General features: G+C 41.7%; 1 protein-coding gene across 5 annotated transcripts in view; it reads left to right on the top strand.

The window, feature by feature from the left end:
• Positions 1–19,899, top strand: part of LOC140998277 (inositol 1,4,5-trisphosphate-gated calcium channel ITPR1) — an 80,493-nt gene that overhangs the window by 20,258 nt on the left and 40,336 nt on the right. For 2 of the 5 annotated variants that reach the window (XM_073468505.1, XM_073468504.1), the window contains exons 8-39: positions 894–977; positions 1,610–1,756; positions 1,938–2,033; positions 2,244–2,288; positions 3,848–4,002; positions 5,827–5,926; positions 6,239–6,399; positions 6,491–6,632; positions 7,496–7,654; positions 8,229–8,401; positions 9,432–9,551; positions 10,161–10,355; positions 10,463–10,714; positions 10,829–10,970; positions 11,061–11,214; positions 11,296–11,486; positions 12,045–12,177; positions 12,259–12,313; positions 12,408–12,573; positions 12,871–13,044; positions 13,153–13,227; positions 14,098–14,235; positions 14,317–14,442; positions 14,552–14,752; positions 14,840–15,091; positions 15,465–15,590; positions 15,696–15,824; positions 17,002–17,122; positions 17,830–18,014; positions 18,098–18,246; positions 18,334–18,445; positions 19,094–19,129. In XM_073468505.1, coding sequence (XP_073324606.1) covers positions 894–977; positions 1,610–1,756; positions 1,938–2,033; positions 2,244–2,288; positions 3,848–4,002; positions 5,827–5,926; positions 6,239–6,399; positions 6,491–6,632; positions 7,496–7,654; positions 8,229–8,401; positions 9,432–9,551; positions 10,161–10,355; positions 10,463–10,714; positions 10,829–10,970; positions 11,061–11,214; positions 11,296–11,486; positions 12,045–12,177; positions 12,259–12,313; positions 12,408–12,573; positions 12,871–13,044; positions 13,153–13,227; positions 14,098–14,235; positions 14,317–14,442; positions 14,552–14,752; positions 14,840–15,091; positions 15,465–15,590; positions 15,696–15,824; positions 17,002–17,122; positions 17,830–18,014; positions 18,098–18,246; positions 18,334–18,445; positions 19,094–19,129 — 4,494 coding nt within the window. Of the gene's footprint in view, positions 1–893; positions 978–1,609; positions 1,757–1,937; positions 2,034–2,243; positions 2,289–3,847; positions 4,003–5,826; positions 5,927–6,238; positions 6,400–6,490; positions 6,633–7,495; positions 7,655–8,228; positions 8,402–9,431; positions 9,552–10,160; positions 10,356–10,462; positions 10,715–10,828; positions 10,971–11,060; positions 11,215–11,295; positions 11,487–12,044; positions 12,178–12,258; positions 12,314–12,407; positions 12,574–12,870; positions 13,045–13,152; positions 13,228–14,097; positions 14,236–14,316; positions 14,443–14,551; positions 14,753–14,839; positions 15,092–15,464; positions 15,591–15,695; positions 15,825–16,715; positions 16,743–17,001; positions 17,123–17,829; positions 18,015–18,097; positions 18,247–18,333; positions 18,446–19,093; positions 19,130–19,899 lie in introns of all 5 variants that reach the window. The other 3 variants (XM_073468503.1, XM_073468507.1, XM_073468506.1) reach the window with 3 other exon arrangements.

Genomic DNA, 19,899 nt, shown 5'->3' with positions numbered 1-19,899 from the left:
TGCCTTACAGTTGAAGACACTGTTAAAGAGGGTTGGACAGTTTTGGGGCAGTTGTGCAATTTTACTTGTTTAATAACAGTGACAGAAACTCATTTACTCCTTATTTATGAGTCTGCATGCAGTTTCGAGTTATGGGAAATGGTAATAATGTGAGCACAAATCATTGATGCATGTGACATCTTGTGGCAACTGTTACCAAAGGAAGTAAGTTATATATTTTCAATGCTTGATTTGACACTTTTACATGCAAGTACATGCAGTCGACAAACATTTGGTTTCCGCTGTTGTTTCTGCTGCCTTGGCTGTCCAACATGCAAACAGGAAGTGTATTTGATGTTGAATATAATATAAGTTTTAGTGATTATTGTATTAATTTGGACAACATATCGATGTTAAGAAACATTTACAGCTGCTCTTCTTTACCATCTTTGAAAAAAAAATGGTCTCACTCAAACTAAAAGGGGCAAAACGTTTTCAGTTGAAAATCTTCAAGTTATCAACAGACGTCTGCGTATTAGACAGAGACATCAATCTGTTGTGGATATATCAACTGAAGTTAGCATGCTAACCAGCTAGCCCTGGCCTGGCCTGGTCCAAAGCTCCACTTACAACTCCCAGAGCTACCAGTTTGAACCGCTAGCTTCACGGCTAACTATGCTAACTAGCTAAAGGCAGCTACTGTGAGCAGCAGTAAGTGGTTACTCTGGTGAAAAGCTGCCCCCTATTTGTTTTGAGTATGAATTTGACAGGTGGCCAGTTCTTACATATTGCACCTTTTAAGCTCCACAAACCTTAAACTATCACTTTACAGTACAACTTTTACGGCGTTGTCATGCAGGCCTGCTGCCAGGAGATTATACCTACAGTCACGTCAAACTCTGTTTGTTTTTCAGGTGAACTCAGTCAACTGTAACACCAGCTGGAAGATCGTCTTGTTTATGAAATGGAGCGACAATCAGGAGATCATCCTAAAAGGGGTTTGTCTCACAACTGCCACCAGAAAGAGCAGACGCACTGTTTTTATTGGAATTTGGGTTCAAAACACATTTTATATCGAATGCAAAAGAGACATATATAAATGTACATAGATATCATACTAGTGAGTAGGTTCAATTCAGCCTCAAAACAATCAATGGAAGGTTGCCATAATGTATAAGACTTGCTTATATCCTCTCTTGTTGTATAATATCCCTCATCAGAGCTGAGTGGGCCGGTGGCTTTGTTTGTTTCCAGTTCAGTATTATCAGTCTACAGTGTGTGCTGACAAATGAGATTATGTTTTATTGGTTATTCAACAGCTCTACATCAGAGGCTTTAACACCAAAAATAGCTGCGACTACAATAGGTCCAGCCAAAGGGCCTCTCCAAAATACCTGACATGAATATATTAAATAAACTTTGGGGCACATTCAGGACATTAATTATTGAAACTGCTGTAAATATTAATTGTAATAGCTTCTGGTTTATTACAAGGAATGCATCTTGTGGAATCTGACACATGTTATAAGCAGACAAGATTAGATATTTCATTATTTTATTTTGAGTAATTAATTTGTTTTAAGGTTAGGCTGAATATTTTTGACTGTAACAACGTTCTCCGTCTCTCCAGGGCGATGTGGTACGGTTATTTCACGCGGAACAGGAGAAGTTCCTCACGTGTGATGATCACAGAAAAAAACAATATGTTTTCCTCCGCACTACTGGACGCCAGTCAGCTACCTCGGCAACCAGCAGCAAAGCCCTATGGGAGATTGAGGTGAGGAAGAGTATTTTTAGTGTTGCTGTTCTCCGTATACCAGCGGTAAACATAAAGTAAGCCTTTGTAGGGAAGCATTTCCTTTTATTTCACGGCATATCAGGTAATTCAGCCCACAGCACCTGTTAAATAAATTGTATGCACTGATGAAAGATGTAACTGCTGTGTGCTCTGGTGTCAGGTTGTGCAGCATGATCCATGTCGAGGGGGGGCAGGCTACTGGAACAGCCTGTTCAGGTTCAAACACCTGGCAACTGGACACTACCTGGCTGCAGAGGTCAGTGGACTACAGACACACAGCTTTTAGTGACTGCAACATTACCTCTGAAGCAGTATACCGTACATCCATATATTTTTATTGTGTTTTAGGTATAACTCTGTGCTTGTTAAAGGCTTTTACATTACTCGGAATGGCAGAAAGCAGCCCTAAAGATCAGGTAGACACAAATATAAGCTGAACTTAAGCTACCACTTTATATTTTTGCAGGTGAATCCTGAGTATGAAGAGGGGTGCCTGGAGTCCCGCTCCTCAGTAAGTGAGCCTCACTGAAAGACTTGAGTGGTTACAGTTGGTAACATGTCAGCCATGTAACCCGTGTTTTTGTTTCGCAGGTTTTTGTGATTTTGTAGGGTCATTGCGCTTATTGTAATGATCACATTTCGAAAATGTTTTACGAGAGATCGCCCAATAGAGAGTCAGCCATTTTGGATTTCCTGTTTAAAACTGAATTTTCTCAGCACATGATGCCTTTGAGATGCTCTAAAACTCACAAAATCTTGTTTGAACTGGTAAATATTCCGATTTAATGTCATAATTTGGCTTATGCGTGGTCCATCGGCTCTATAGACCATATTCATACGGCGGCCATTTTCCTCTGACATCACACTCAGGGTGGGAAGATCAAACGTGGTACTGCTCTGTTTTTGGGTGCAAGTCATATAAACGTTGGCACTCTGACAAATTGTTATCATTTCACTGTTTCCTGATTGATTAACAACCGTAAAGACAACAGGTAGTTTAACGCAGACGAACATTGGACCATGTTTCAAGGTAAAAGCTTCCATTAGACAGCTGACAGCTAACATTAGCATTCACCCACATTCTAGCTAATGATACAGTTTTAATGCAATACGATTAGCAAAGTTGTAAGTTAATTCAGAAATATCAATGCATTACCAACGCTCTTGGTGACATTCGTCTCAACCTGTGAGTGAAACACACTGGATGTAATCAAACGTTAATGCTAGGACGTTGTTGAATGCTAACATAAACTAACAAGTTATCAAATATGTTGTTTTGCCTTGAAATATGGCGTTTTTGATGCCCCAGGTTTACTTGAAAACTCACCGAAACTGCCTTGACTACAGAAGCTACTGATGGCTGAATGTATTTTTGCCCAGCTAGATGGTATTACACTTCAGTCACCAGCAGATGGCAGCCTGTCACTGTGTGTGAATGCATCTTTCTGTGTTGCCGCTTCAGTTCTGTTCAGCTGGCTGTGACTGTGAACATGAATCCATTCAACATCTGCCGGCCAGGCGGCGGCGAGTGAACCGGCTCACAGTCGACCTGCTCCTGAGTTCACTGCCTCGCTTCTGCAGTACTGAAAAAATAAAATACCCCCCATAAATAAATGAAGACAGGATTCAGTGGAATAAACCAAGATATTTACTGAATTGTGCGAGATCTGGAAATCATTTAAACTCTCCAACTTGATTTGATGAAGTTGTTTAGCCTTAAGGCTTTTCTGTTGACTGTTATTGGCTTACTGAATGATGACTGTGACATTTTATTGGGAAAATTCCACTTACAAAGAAAAGACATAGTTGCTCTTTTGAGGAAAAGGGACTTTGAGCAGCGGTTGCCTATTTCACTACGTTTCATTTTTACCATCTTGAGTCAGTTCCTAAAAATCCATCCCATGTCACAGCAATAGTCAACCTTTTCAGTAAAACACCTGACTGTTGTTGTTCCTGACACGTGGCAGATAATCTCAGCTGCTCAAAGTGGGAACATGTGTTTTTTTAAAAGGTATTTTTTGTTATGATTGCACTTTTCTAATCGTGGTCTGTCTTGGCTTTCCCCTCCAGCTGGACTCGGAGCAGGAAGCCTTAAGGGCCCGCTTGAGAAATGTCCAGGACAAAGTCATGTACACCCTTGTGTCTGTGCCTGACGGAAATGACATCTCTTCCATATTTGAGCTCGACCCCACCACTTTAAGAGGGGGAGACTCACTGGTACCCAGGTAGGGAGGCCATGATGTTAAGGTGGTGATGTGGTTCAGACCTGTTCTTGGTCTGACACAATTTCCACTGAAAACCAGACAACGGGGGATTCCCATTGTACAAATCAAATTAATATGCTTCATTAACCATGGAAAGAGTATTACTCTGTACGTAAGAGAGTGTTCGGCTGGGCGTTACTCAAAATATTGGTTACGCAGAAATTCACACTAATGAACTGGAGCGAACGGCTTAACTTCCTGGCATTACTGTTACATGTGCGTGAGCAGATGTGTCGGTGCTTGTTTATGGCGCAGATGGATTTCTTTGCTGTTGTGACAAATCAACATTGTGCGTTTTTCATTAGAACTGCTTAGACTTTCAGTAGAAAGAAACCTCAAACAGTAAACAGCAACAAGGAAGGTGTGATGTGTTAATGTGAACACGTAGGTCTTGCTGAAACTTGAAGTAAAACTAATTGTGTTTCTTGTGTATCGGATAACAGCAGTGGTTGATTAAGTACTGAGATCTAATACTACAGTTTGGAAATACTCTAAAAGTCCTGGATTCAAAATTGTACTTAAAGTAAAAGTACATAGCTTCAATTATAGTAAAATGATCATTTCTTAGTTAATAGTTGCTGAATATTAGTTAGTTTTATATAATTAGTTGCTTGTGTTGAGCAAATATTGCTAATGAACTTAGCTTCACATGACTGGGACACTGTTAAAAGCACTTGTAAGAAATTATCATCTAACCATTTCTATTCTAACCAATAAAGCAATGAATATTTGGTGTCTATAATCAAAGATAAACAGGAAAAGTCAATGAGCCTGATAAAAGCGAATGTAGGCCCAGTATCGTCATTATGAGTGGAGACAGTGACGGACTGTATGGGGGGCAGGGGTGACAAAACCCTAGATCCTAGAAGGCCCTGCACCACGTTTTCTTCAGTGGAGGGGCACCTCAGAGGGTACCTTATCACTTTCTCATGTACATTTACAGGCCACAGGCCATTTGTACAGGCCACTATCATGTTTTATCTGCCACAGGATCATCTTAGAGGGCACTTTTTCTGCACGTGGAGGCATGTTTATTCTGCAATTTCCAGAGATTTGCAAGTTTCAGGGATGTATAAGAACATTTCACTGTCCTTAAAAATATATAATATTTTTATTATATTAATATTTTTCTTAATAAATGTAATGACAGAAAATGTCTTAAATATAATTTGACATGTCTTCAGATGTATTAGATTATGAAGTTAAGCTTACTTTTATAAAGAAAGTGGGTCGCAGTGTGGTGTCTAGGCTAACATGGTTTCTCCTCTCATCAAAAAAAATAGCTACTTCTAAAAGTAATAATTTCAAATAGTTTCTCTTAACGCTACCTTCATCTCATATGGGTCAGTGCAAGCTCAACAAGATCAGGTTCTGAGAACAGCACACTTAGTGATTGTTTGAAGCCTGTTAAAAAAAACTCGAAGCCTGCTTCACCTTGTGCAACAAAAACGCCTGCCATCACCCAATCATGTCCTGTATTCACATTGGGAAGTCAAGTAATTCTGGGGTTGGATTTTCCCATCATAGTTTTTTTTTGCCAGTACGGACATGAAATAGTTCTTAAATTACATTCAAATGGTCTTAAAAGTGGTCTTACACGTCTCGAATTAAACTTGTCAGAAGAACTCTGCTCTGTGTTTACAGTTATTGACAGTATTGGCAACCTTTGATTGAAGATGCTTTATTTCAAACATTTCCTGTTTAAGTGTCAGTATGTACTATCTTGTATTTGTGCTCCAAAAATAACATGCAATCATACTAAAAAATATAAAAATGTGTTTTCAGGAACTCGTACGTACGCCTCAGACACCTGTGCACAAACACATGGGTTCACAGCACCAACCAACCCATCGACAAAGAGGAGGAAAAACCTGTCATGCTGCGTGTGAGTGCACGTGTAACAATTTGTCACCTGTAGACTGCTGCAGCTGTTGCCACTAGACTAGAGTCTATAAATGTTGCTGAGATGAAATTCTGTCTTTGTTTATGAGATTTTATGAGTCACAATGGGGACATAAAAGTCTAAACCAACTGAACTAGCTTCTGTGCAGCCCCCCCTGCAGTGAAGTGATGGAAGTGCTTCAGAACTGAATAATAAGTGCCCCGTCACGTGTTTTGTACCAAGAGACCATTTTTAAACACTCAAAAATATCTCACATTATTCTGACAAAGTGGTACATCTCTTTTCTGATTCAAGATTGGCACCTCAGCACTGAAAGAAGACAAAGAGGCTTTCGCTATTGTGCCCGTCTCTCCGGCTGAAGTGAGAGACCTCGACTTTGCCAACGATGCCAGCAAAGTGCTGGCCTCTATCGCTGGAAAGCTGGAAAAAGGCACCATCACACAGAACGAGAGGAGGTATAACATGCACAGTGGTGCCGTGTTGTGAATTTCTAACTTGAAGCGAGGTAGCCATTTGTACTGTAAATGCTTTGCGTGTCTCAATCAGAGCGGTCACCAAGCTTCTGGAGGATCTGGTGTTCTTCGTGGTGGATATTCCCAACAATGGTCAGGACGTTCTTGAGATCATGGTCAACAAACCCAACAGGGAACGACAGAAACTGATGAGAGAGCAGAATATTCTCAAGCAGGTAATGTTGTGAAGATACAACTTGTAACATTTCTGCAATAAAAAGAAGAACATACATTTGTTATATATTTTGTTTGTGTACTTACATTATCCCAAATGTTTCCAACAATGTCAAAGCCCAGAGAAAAAGGTCATTTTATTCAAATAACGGTGAGTTTCAATCGGTCGCCTGTCGCTGTATCAGATGATACGTCAGAGAGTGAGGAAGGAAATCGGCTATTGTGACTAAACATAACGTGAATAAAACTTAACACATTAAATCAACTGGGAACATTCCTCATAGCCATGTTAGATTGATTTTTTTCCCTTTATATACATTTAAAATCCTTACATTAATCGTTTTAACCTAACTATACAAGCACAGTACTCTTGTTTATTTAGAGTTTCCCATCCTTCCTTCCCCCACCCTGAATGGCTCATGGGTAAGACAACCCCCCAAAAATAAGTAATTAATATGTAATTAAATAAGCATAAGTAATATATACATATACAGACATCAGTTATAAATGTGAAAAACAAAAGTTGGATAGATTTTCATCAGCAATCGTTGTTGTTTAACAAAAAAGACAGCAACTCCCATGATCCCATGCTACTTTCATCTTTTGTTTTGTTTTGATTGAGACCCCTAGCATCAAAAATTACACACTGTACTAATAATATAGTGACTGTAACATTTTGAACAAACTCTCAAGATGTCTCGAACATGAGCTTGTTTGAACGTCACTTCACCTCCTCTCCTAACCTTTACAGCACTCTTTCACGTAACTCAAAGTGGCCTCTGATGCTTTCGCAGCCTGCTATTCTGTACCTCTAGCTTTAGATGTAGTATGGTTACGACTGTCACAACCCTCTCCCTGTATTCAGATCTTCAAGCTGCTGCAGGCTCCGTTCACAGACAGTGGGGACGGGCCCATGCTGCGACTGGAGGAGCTGGCCGACCAGCGTCATGCCCCCTTCAGACACATCTGCCGCCTGTGTTACCGGGTTCTGCGTCACTCTCAGCAGGACTACCGCAAGAATCAGGTTCAGTTTTGTCAGACCTTTATGAGCACCAGCACTGTATGACGTGGGGTGTACGTGCCGTTAGAGTTTGCTGGCAAAGTGCATCCCAAAATATTTTGATTAAATCTTATAGTAAATGAAAGCCTTTGCTCTGTTGCAGCTCTGATGTGATTATCAAAACAAGAAATGAACCTAAGTTGTGTAATTGAATGTCCTGCGCAGATTACAAGGATCGCATTTTTATCAAATGTTCTACTAATGCCAATCCACAGAGCCAAAGAGTGATATCAGCTCATACTTTAGCAGATACTTTCTTAGCATTCCTGTTTTCCAAGAACAGTTGATTTCTCTTAAACACATTACAGTGTAAATGTTAGAGGGCTCATTTAATTAGCTTTAATAAGGAGACGGCCTGGTCCTTGTGAACATCCTCTGTTTCCCTGCACACACATGGTCTGTATCACTCAATGTACGTAATGAATATGGACATAATAAGGTTAAAAATAAAGGCTGGAGGGTAATAATGTCTTTTTTCCACAATGAGTCTGTGTTTTGGTTTTTGTGTGCTCAGACTGTTTATCCGTCTGTCCCGCAGGAGTACATCGCCAAACAGTTTCGATTCATGCAGAAACAGATTGGCTATGATGTCCTGGCTGAGGATACGATCACAGCTCTGCTCCACAACAACCGCAAGCTGCTGGAGAAACACATCACAGCTGCAGAGATCGACACGTTTGTCAGCCTGGTGCGAAAGAACCGGGAGCCCAGGTTTGTGCGTCTCATGAGCATGGTGATCTGGGTAAAAGGCAATCAAAAATCAAAAACAAAATGATAAGTGAGATAACGTGTTTATATCCTGATTATAATCTGTTTATCTTGATCACACAATAAACACCATAAGCACACTTATAACTCCACTTATACCAGGCAAGCACACAGTTCACACAACAGTGTAAACTACCACAGCCATTAACTGTCAAGTGAGGAGCATTTTTTTGAACGCGCAACTTAAATGTCTCTAAAGTTGTATTTTAAAATGCCTCTTTGCTGTTATGATACAACAATATAGTGTCTTTAAGGTTATCAAACTGAAATGTGTAGGAATGTGTGGTCAATTGACGTTAGCAATGCAAGATATGGATTTCCTTCAGCTGATAACCTGTGTTTACCTGCTTCTCATGACCAATTCTGATAAGATAACGGATAATTTTGTCATTTAAAAAGAAGCTCATAACCTGTAGTTTATGCACACCTCGGAGTTAGAAAAGCTGAGATGTCGTGAGAAAAGAGAGATGGTGTAATATTTAATAACTCGAAAGAGATTTGTTGTGATAGAACTCATAGACATTTGACCCTCGTCTGGGAACCCTTGTAAAACATGTACTGCAAAGAGCGATCACATTGTCTTCTTCTGAAACTGCAAAAGCATCCACACAGGAGACGACGTGTTTTCTTCTTCACTGTGCACTGAGCTCTACCAACGTGTTGCGGTCTGACATCATGAGCCCGACACACAGCATGCTGCACTTCTTGAGTGTGTAGATGCTGTGCTTGTTAAGTCAATTTATTGGCTATAAGTTCCTTATTGGAATAATACATAATAATATAAAATTCCCATTGTCGGGCTGATGTTTTATTTTCCCGATACATGCGTTGCATCCCCAACAGACATGGTACATTAATACTGTATGACATATTTCTGTTTTTCTGAGTTTTATTCTTTTACAAAATATCATGGGTGATTGAATTGTGCATATTTTGTGTGTGTGTGTGTGTGTGTGTGTGTGTGTGTGTTCAGGTTCCTGGACTATCTGTCAGACTTGTGTGTGTCAATGAATAAGTCCATCCCTGTGACACAGGAGCTCATCTGTAACGCTGTGTTGGATCCAGCGAACGCAGACATCCTCATAGAAACTAAGTGAGTAGTCGCCCCCTCTACCTCTAAATATGTCTGTCTAATCCTGACATATGTGACATCTACTGAATCATAGAATTACATTTATGTTACAAATCAAATGAGGCATTAATCTTTAAAAAAAACAACATACAACACAAGATAGTCCTTATTTTAAAGCTACCATGCATAGAGTTCAGGGATGTAGTGCTGAAGTGATTAGAAGATTTAATACCAGTTGATTTTCAGATAATTAATCAAAAACTGTTTGAATAAAACATTATATTAAACTTTGCTACTTTCATATCATTGTGAAGTTAATATCTTGTGAGTTTGGCTACAAAATAAGAAATGTGAAGACACTTTGATCTCTTTAAGTAGATTAATCATTCATGAAAGTAATTAATTGCTGCCTCAGTGGGATATAGCAAAGATGCTGATGCATCTCTTTTGCAGTACAGATGCACAAGTGTGTTAATGAGGCTTGCCCCATCCTTTTTTATATAGCTTGAGAGTGACAGTAATGATGTTAGCAGTATCCTAATCCCAATGCTTTTGTTCCAATTTGTCACAAATGCTTACTCATACATTTCAGTCATCCTCTAACAAAACACAAAAAATCTCCCCCCGCAGACTCGTGCTGTCGAGATTCGAGATCGAGGGAGCGCCTCTTGGGGAGAACTCTGTGGAGTCAGAGGAGGATGAGGAGGAGGTGTGGTTGTTTTGGAAAGACTGCAATAAAGAGATTCGCAGTAAAAGCATCAGGGAGCTGGCCCAGGATGCTAAGGAGGGCCAGAAGGAGGACCAGGAGGTGATCAGTTATTACAGGTAGCTACTGGACTTTATTTCGTTGTCTGGGATGAAGGAGATTACACTACTCCCCTATCAGTCTCCAATGTAAATCTGACTCTACTCGTGTGTATTTACCGCTACAGGTACCAGCTGAACCTGTTCGCCAGGATGTGTTTGGATCGACAGTACCTGGCTATCAACAAGATCTCCGGCCAGCTGGATGTGGACCTGATCCTGCGATGCATGTCCGATGAAGACCTTCCTTATGACCTGCGAGCCTCCTTCTGCCGCATGATGCTGCACATGCACGTGGATCGTGATCCTCAGGAGCAGGTTACGCCTGTCAAATATGCTCGACTCTGGTCTGAGATCCCCTCAGAGATTGCCATTGACGAGTGCGTAAATTATGGAGAATTGTATTGTATTGTTCTCCAAGATTCTCTTATGTTGATGCTACTTTTTTGGTTTGTTTTAGATTAATTTGTACTTTTTTTGTTGTCTCACTGCAGTTATGACAATGATGGAACATCTAAAGATGAAATCAAGGAGCGATTCTCTCAGACTATGGAGTTTGTTGAGAACTACCTGAGAGATGTGGTGTGTCAGAGCTTCCCCTTTGCAGATAAAGAGAAGAACAAGCTCACCTTTGAGGTCAGTCTGACACCGTCACCTTCATGTCGAAGTAGTCGCCTTTTAATGGTAAAATCAGCATCATTAAATTCATCTATTTTCCGTGTTTAGGTGGTGAATTTGGCCAGGAACCTGATTTATTTTGGTTTCTACAACTTCAGCGACCTGCTGAGACTCACCAAGATCCTGCTGGCCATTCTAGACTGTGTCCATGTGAACACCATTTTCCCCTTTAACAAGCTGGAAAAAGAAGATGAGAGTAAAGGTACACATGAGCAACACGCTTGCTCAGTGGAGGCCCAAATATCTCATGGACATTAAGCGGATGTGTTGTATTCGTTTCCAGGCAGTAACGTGATGAGGTCCATTCACGGGGTAGGAGAGCTGATGTCCCAAGTAGTCCTGAGAGGAGGGGGCTTCCTTCCAACGACATCAAGCACCAGCACCAATACAGACACAGTTAAGACCCAGACCGAACCTGAAAAACAGGACATACTGGTCATGGACACCAAGCTGAAGATCATTGAGATCCTGCAGGTGAAGAACAGGCAACATTATGCTTAAATACACATGCAGGCATATAGTGCATACTACAGAGCCCTGGCGTGCTCATAGAGGGATACAAATGTAAATATCTAGGTCATGTTTTACTACATTTAGGGCTTGAAATACTATTACGCATGAGATATGATTTGTTTCCACATTTGGGTTTATTCGTGTGAATGAGATAATTTTTCCAACCTACTTTAGATTAAAACATGTCCACTTCTGTATGACCAAAGCCTTGATGGCAGCTAGCTAGTTTCATTAGCTTGAAAACGATGATAAGGGTCTTTGAATTTGATGAGTTTACTGTTTGTCAGACCACAAATGAGACAAGAATTAGGTTGGGAAAGTGATAGACGAATCCTATACACGTATCTCATGCGGAGTAATTTATCAAATCGTGGCAAAAAAATGTATCTTGTGCGCATACAAAAGCATTTCAAGCGCTTGATGTAGTAAAACGTGGCCTTGATATATATTCTTCTTCACAGTCCCTCTATCCTCCAAAATATTATATATAACCCCTGTTCTTTCTGTCGTGCCCCACAGTTCATCCTGAATGTGCGCCTGGACTACAGGATCTCCTGTCTGCTGTCTATATTCAAGAGGGAGTTCGACGAGAGTAACTCCCAGAGTGATCTATCTGTAACTGGAGCAGTAGAAGGCCCGAACAACATGCCAGGTTAGGTTAACTTACAGCTACATTTTACACCAATGTGGGACAAATGAAATGGTTGATTACAAATATCTGTTTTGATTTCAGGAGCTCTGGATTTTGAGCACATAGAGGAGCAGGCAGAGGGGATATTTGGTGGAAGGTAATCTTAGTTTCAACAGAGAAAGAGTAGCAAAGAAATACGAGAAAGAGGATGTGCTTTCATTGGTGTGTGTGTGTGTTCTGTGTGTGTTTAGTGAAGAGAACACCCCACTGGACCTGGACGACCACGGTGGCCGAACCTTCCTGAGGGTCTTGCTCCATTTAACCATGCATGACTATCCTCCCCTGGTGTCCAGAGCCCTGCACCTGCTCTTTAGGCACTTCAGCCAAAGGCAGGAAGTCCTGCAGGCTTTTAAACAGGTAACCTAATGACTAATACGCATCTAAAAACTGAAGCAATGACAATCATATCAGTTTAAATAAGATGATTCATGCAGGCAAACAGTGAGATTTGAATGTGGAATCAGCATCATATTGCCATTCCAGTTTGTTCTGCTCTGTACTTTATATTGTAACATATTAGATTATCCTTATTGATCCCCAGAGGGTTATTTTAGGTTTGATGTTTAGTTTACTTGCAACACAACACGACTGCGTTTCACCCATTCAGCGACCTCAAAACCCAAGAGAGAATCATACCCCTCTATATATTCACAGGTCCAGCTGTTGGTCACCAGCCAAGACGTGGAAAATTACAAGCAAATCAAGTCAGACCTGGACCAGCTGCGCTCTATCGTAGAGAAATCTGAGCTGTGGGTGTACAAGAGGCAGGGGCCAGACGAGGGAATGGATGCAGGAGAGGGGCTCTCCACTGAGCCTGAGCACAAAAAGGTGCAGTGTATTGTACATCAAAAGACAGTGAAAAGCCTGTCACCAGTAAATGTCTTCACTAGAGTAAGGCCTTCTTCTCTGATGCATTGTTTCTGGTGTTCTCTGTAGGGGGATTCAGGAGGCACAGACAAACCAAAGAAAGCGGAAAGTACCAGCAGTTACAACTACAGGGTGGTAAAGGAGGTAAATATTTGACTTCCTAATATGGTTAACAAGCTCAGAATCAGAATCAGAATCAGAAATCCTTTATTTGTCCCGCAAATGGGGAAATTCCTTAGTCACAGCAGCCAAAGAACAGTATCACACTTAAACAATAATAAAAAGTAAAAAATAAACAATATAATAGAGATAAGAAATAGAATTAACTCGTATATACATAGTATTTACAATATGAACTTGGTATTTACAATATGACATAGTATTTATAATATGAACAGTGTAAGTATAAGCAGTTTGGTATTTTTATTTACAAACATTAAATAATAAATATGGGTATTAAAAAATTGTCCAATTAGTGCAAACCAGAAAGTGTGTGGATATGTGTAGAGTTTAGTATTGCACAGTGCACATGTGAGGTCTACTGGGAGCAGTGCTGGTTGTACAGTCTGACAGCAGCAGGAAGGAAGGACCTGCGATACCTCTCCGTCACACACTTGGGATGTATCAACCTGTCGCTGAAGGAGCTGACCAGTGCAGTGATAGTGACCTGCAGGGGGTGGGACTCCTTCACCAGCAGCGATGACAGCTTGTCCATCATCCTGCTCTCTCCCACCACCTGCACTGGGTCAAGAGGGCATCCCAGGATGGAGCTGGCCTTCTTGATAAGTTTATCAAGTCTCTTCCTATCTGCTGCCGAGATGCTGCTGCTCCAGCAGACTACTCCATAGAAAATGGCTGATGCCACCACAGAGTCATAGAAAGTTGTCAGGAGTGCCCCCTGCACCCCAAAGGACCTGAGCTTCCTCAGCAGAAGCTTTTACCTGCCTTAGTTTGTCGGCACATACTTCACGCTCTCATATCTTCGTTCTTTCTCCTCTCACTTTTCTCCATCAGATCCTGCTGCGTCTCAGCCGGCTGTGTGTCCAAGAAGGTCTGACAGGCAGGAAGAGCAAGAAACAGCAGCAGAGGCTGCTGAGGAACATGGGGGCCCACGCTGTCGTCCTCGAGCTCCTGCAGATCCCCTACGAGAAGGTATCGAGGGGTTTCAGTTAAAGACGTGCTTTTTGCGTGTAAAAGTGGACAAACCATCACATCAGCTATTTTCTTTATCAGGGAGAAGATTTGCGAATGCAGGATATCATGAAGCTCGCCCATCAGTTTCTACAGAATTTCTGTGCAGGAAATCAGCAGAACCAAGCCCTGCTGCACAAACACATCAATCTGTTCCTCAACCCAGGGGTGAGCCGCCCCGCCAGACGACGCTCTACTCTATACCGACAGTGTTACTTTTAAAAATGGCTGATATGACTTTAAGCAACTTCTCTTCTCTTTTTTCCCTTTTGTTCAGATTTTAGAAGCCATCACCATGCAGCACATCTTCATGAACAACTTCCAGCTGTGCAGTGAGATCAATGAGCGTGTGGTTCAGCACTTTGTCCACTGCATCGAAACACATGGCCGCAACGTCCAGTACCTCAAGTTCCTTCAGACCATTGTCAAAGCAGAGAATAAATTCATCAAAAAGTGTCAGGACATCGTCATGGCAGAGGTCGTGCTTCGTACTTTCCAACGTTCAACCTATTCTACTGTCTCCTCATGTCCTGATGTGATCATGCATGTTTGTTTCTTTCGACAGCTGGTGAACGCAGGCGAAGATGTTCTGGTCTTCTATAATGACCGCGCCTCCTTCCAGACGTTGGTACAGATGATGCGATCGGAGCGGGACCGCATGGATGAAAACAGCCCTCTGATGTACCACATACACCTGGTAGAGCTCCTGGCTGTCTGCACTGAGGGCAAGAACGTCTACACAGAGATCAAGTGTAACTCCTTGTTACCACTGGATGACATCGTGCGGGTGGTGACCCATGAGGACTGCATCCCTGAGGTGAGATGAGCCTCAGACGGAGCCATGCTGAGGACAGCTTCGAGAAAACCATAAGCCAGACACGGAGCAGTCTGAGTCGGCACTCTGTGAATATTGAGGCTTACGAAGCAGTTGTCAATGTATCTAAATTTCCACATTCGCAGTAGCATAATCAGCTCATACAGTATGTATCATGAAAACATCAGATTGATTATCATCCGTCATCATCTGTTTAAGCAACAGAATAATGCTCACTGCCGAGATGAGATCTGTTCACAGTTTGTCCCATTGCTCTCAGTCCTGTGTTAGCTTAATGTTACATATGATGGACATTTTTTTGTAGCTTGTGCACTTGCACTACTTTTTGTGTTTTACCCTTATCCCAACCTTTCAGGTGAAGATAGCTTATATCAACTTCCTGAACCACTGTTACGTGGACACTGAGGTGGAGATGAAGGAGATCTACACCTCCAACCACATGTGGAAGCTCTTTGAGAACTTCCTGGTCGACATTTGCAGAGTAAGGAACACCGGGCAGCTCTGCGGCAGCTCTGACCTTTTTGCCACATTTAAGAAACGAGGCGGTTAAAATACAAGCAATTTTGTCATGTTTTGGTGATTACAGGTGTGCAACAATACAAGTGACCGCAAGCATGCAGACACTGTTCTGGAGCGCTATGTGACGGAGACGGTCATGAGCATCGTCACGACTTTCTTCAGCTCTCCTTTCTCTGACCAGAGCACCAGCCTGCAGGTATCTAATCACACACTATCTTAAAAGTAAGTGAGAAAAACACATATTTAATAGGAACAAAACAAAGCTGAACTAGTTAGTACTATTTAATTAAAGTAGGTAATGTAATGTACAGAATGTGTAGTGTCCCCACTCTGGTTACATGGTCATCTTTCTCAGAATATACCTTTTAAATGTAGGCTACTTACCCCTGTCATTGAACTGTTAGATAATCTGAGAGAAAGCCTTTTTCTTCAGCCTATTAATGAACAGTTTGTGTTGTGGTCTAGGCGGCGATCAGAAAGAATGTAAGTACAGATAGAATATGTATCAGCTGTCCCATGTAGTGTCAACCAAATAGCACGATACCCCAGAGACACCCTTCATTCAAAAGCCATAATTTTAGATTAAAACCAAACCCTCCACTGCCGTGTTTTTCACATTAATTTAAGTGCTTCCTTACGTGGTACAATAAGTGCTTTCTGAGAATTTTCTTCTCCTGATTACCGTCATTGCGAGTGGTTACGGAGAATGAATGCCCCCCTTCTCTTCCCATTCTTTGTGTTAATCAGAATCCTGTTAGTCACAGTTCTGTAGAGCCAATCGGACATTACAAAGTTAACACCACTTAGATGTGATTGTTGGCGTCCTGTTGTGCTCGTTATTCATTTCCTTTGTAGATGCACAGAAAGTTTACCCTTTTCTTTCATGAACGAACTGACAGATTCATAGACATTTCTTTTAGCTGTAAAAATATATAAATATAGATCATATTTTACACATTTGAGGTTAAAGAGCAGAGACAGCGATCTGTGAAATGTATAGTAATGTATTTCTGTGTATGAGTGTGATTTATCTTGCTTGTTTTCCATGCGTGTTTTATTTCTTCACTGCTTGTATCCTCTGCTGCAGGCCTCTCTGTTGGGGAAAATATTTCAGGTATTTGTTGTAATTCAATTCAAGAGGGGGAAACACAGAGCTGGGTGTTACAGATTCTTGTTGGGTGCAAGAGAAAATTCTTTGTCTTCTTATTGATGTGCGCACGAGTATGTGTGTGAGGCTCGTCTTTGTACCGTGCTAGGTTTGGGCAAATGTATGTATGTGTTTCTTTCTTTCTTTAGAAAAGTTAGTCTAGTCAGATGAATAGAATAATCTACAGGTTCTTCTTCTCTTCTCTCTTCTTTTCTCTTCTACTCAGACCAGGCAGCCCGTCTTTGTCCAGCTGTTGCAGGCGGTGTTCAGGGTCTACCACTGTAACTGGCTGATCCCAATCCAGAAGGGCTCTGTCGAGAACTGCATCAAGGTGCTCTCTGATGTCGGTAAGATCAAGATCCTTGAGCACTCGCATCGACTTCTGAAAAAGCCCTCTCTTACAAGTCCTTACTTTTAACAGCCCATCATGTCCAGGAGCTTCAACAGTTTGTACTTTAAAGAAGATGGCCCTTATATAAAAACACAAATACTTTTGAAAACGCAAATACTTTGGTGCTACATGATCAGAGGAAACAAGGAAAAGCGGCTGCAGTATTCCTTTTTGCTCAAATGTAGAAAATCTACAACAAACAGACTGCACTGCACCACATCGGACCAATAAACCCTCCCACTGACTGGTGACGTACTACAAGCTGGCTTTGTTTTCAGTCGTCGACCATTTTGAAAACCGGAAACAGTAACAAGATGGTAACAAACAAGATTGTATTACAGCTAAAATGTCCGCCAAAATATGTTTTTGAACACATTTTTAGGTGAGAAATAGACAATGAACAGGATTGTGGTTCATACTTGATCTGCACTGCCTTGTTTTACAGTGTGATTTGAGGTTGTTTAAGCTTAAGTTGTCACAATACAGGAACAACAGGGCGGCCTCTTTCGCATCACAAACTCCTCTTCTGCAGCTAAATAGTATAACAGCTAAAATACGTTTCTGGTTGATAATCGTCAATGCTCCTGTTAAAGTCGTGCTTCTTTATTCTTTATTAGTGCCGCTGATTTATCTTCACACTGTGTCTCTGTGTGTCCCCGACAGCTAAAGGCAGAGCGATAGCCATCCCTGTGGACCTGGACAACCAGGTGAACAACCTGTTTGTGAAATCCAACAACATCGTCCAGAAGACGGCCATGAGCTGGAGACTTTCTGCTCGCAACGCTGCCCGCAAAGACTCTGTGGTGACGGCTTCACGGGACTACAGGAACATCATAGAGAGGCTGCAGGTACAGGATTTGTGCATATTTCTACTGACACATTTGTGCCAAATCATCGGAGCAGTAAGGAGGTTTCTTTGTCTGGACTGCAGGACATTGTGTCAGCTCTCGAGGACCGTCTGCGCCCGCTGGTCCAGGCGGAGTTGTCGGTCCTGGTGGACGTGCTGCACCGGCCCGAGCTGCTCTTCCCCGAAAACACGGACTCACGCAAGAAGTGTGAGAGCGGAGGTTTCATATGCAAGTAAGCCCTGGAAATGCATACCTACCTCAGCTGATCTATTACTGGCTAATGAGTGAGTGTGAATTATGAACTCATGTATGTGTGCAGGCTGATCAAACATACCAAGCAGCTGCTGGAGGAAAATGAGGAGAGACTGTGCATCAAAGTTCTGCAAACGCTGCGAGAGATGATGACAAAAGACAGAGGTTATGGAGAGAAGGTAGGAGGAGCTGCCAAGCACAGAGATAGTGGGGTGATATACTTCATGGCCACTGTATGACCGTGCATATGTTGGATATTGGACCGTTTAAAACGCATAAATACCATCAGAGAAAATAAGTTGAAAGTTCCTCACTTGATTTTGATTTTACAAGAGTATTTTGCTGTTGTCGCGTTCACATGTAGGATTTATAATCAGCGAAAGAAGTTGTCTTATCAGGAACTTTAAAGCCACCGTTCTTTCAGAGATGTTTTTACACTTCGTACAACACCAACCATAAATACTTTAATTGAAATGGAAACAAAAAAAGGTAAAGAAATTGAGTATTCACACAAAAAGTAGTAAGTGCTAAGAGTACCCTTATTTTGAAGGGAATTAGTTTGTTCCTCCTGCAGTCAGTAAGGAAGGACTGGTCACTTCTCGGAAACACTTTCAGCAACACTCACCACGTTATGAGACTAATTCTGCTCACTGTGGGTAATATCCATTCATAAATCCTGTTCCCCCTGTGCTGCTGAAGTTGATGAGTATCTCCACATCCCCTTAACACACTTAACTAACATGTCATGCTGTATCATTGACCTCTGCTTTACCTTCCTCCTTCCTGTGTTGTTATCTAACCGCCTTAACCCCTCTGTTCTCTTTCAGCTCAGGGCCTTTGATGATGAGATGGATATGCCTAAGGTTGTTGCTCTTTTTCTTCTATTCATGCCCCCGTTTCCCTCAGCTGTTGTCTGTCATGTCTGTGTAACACTAGTAGTTCTGTAACTGTATTGTGGCAGCTGCTGTGGCCGTGTGCTGTAGCTAGCGGAGGCTCTAGGCACAGCTGGTGACATAGGTGGTCGGTGCCATAAACCGGTGTGTAGATCAACTGAAAACGGTGAGAAAGAAAGAGAGATACTGCGGGGAGATTAGTGCTGTTGCTCAACAGGGTTGTGTTATACCAAGTTCGAAGTTGAGTCACTTGTTGGCTGGGCAAACTGCCTGCCCTCACCCTCGTCACGCTGTAGGTTAACATGTCCTACTTTCTGCCAGTGCAAACACCACACCAAGTAAAAGTCATTTTGGGACATTTTGAAGAAGCAATATGTACGAATAGGCCACCTGTTGAATTCATACTCCAAACAAATGGGGCAGCGTATCACCTGAAGTCACTGAGTATCTGTAGCTGCCATTAGCTAGTTAGCTCGGTTAGCCGTGCGTCTACTGGGCCAGACTGGGAGCTCGGAGCACCGGAGCAGTGTTGGCTGGTTAGCATGCTAACTTCAGTCGATATCTCTGCAACTTAATTCATAGAAGTCATAACATCAGAACTGTTATTGCTTCACATTATCTGGAAATTCGTGTTGTTTTTTTTTTTTATGTTTTCAACAAAAATTTGTACATATTGCACCTTTAACTTGAACTCCAGTAAAATACCAATGTCACATTTTATTTTACTATATTATATATCG

This window comes from Pagrus major, chromosome 6, assembly GCF_040436345.1.
Source record: "Pagrus major chromosome 6, Pma_NU_1.0".
NCBI lineage: Eukaryota > Metazoa > Chordata > Actinopteri > Spariformes > Sparidae > Pagrus > Pagrus major.
Note: the sequence above shows the minus strand (reverse complement) of the source record. Positions and strands in the feature narration are given on the sequence as shown.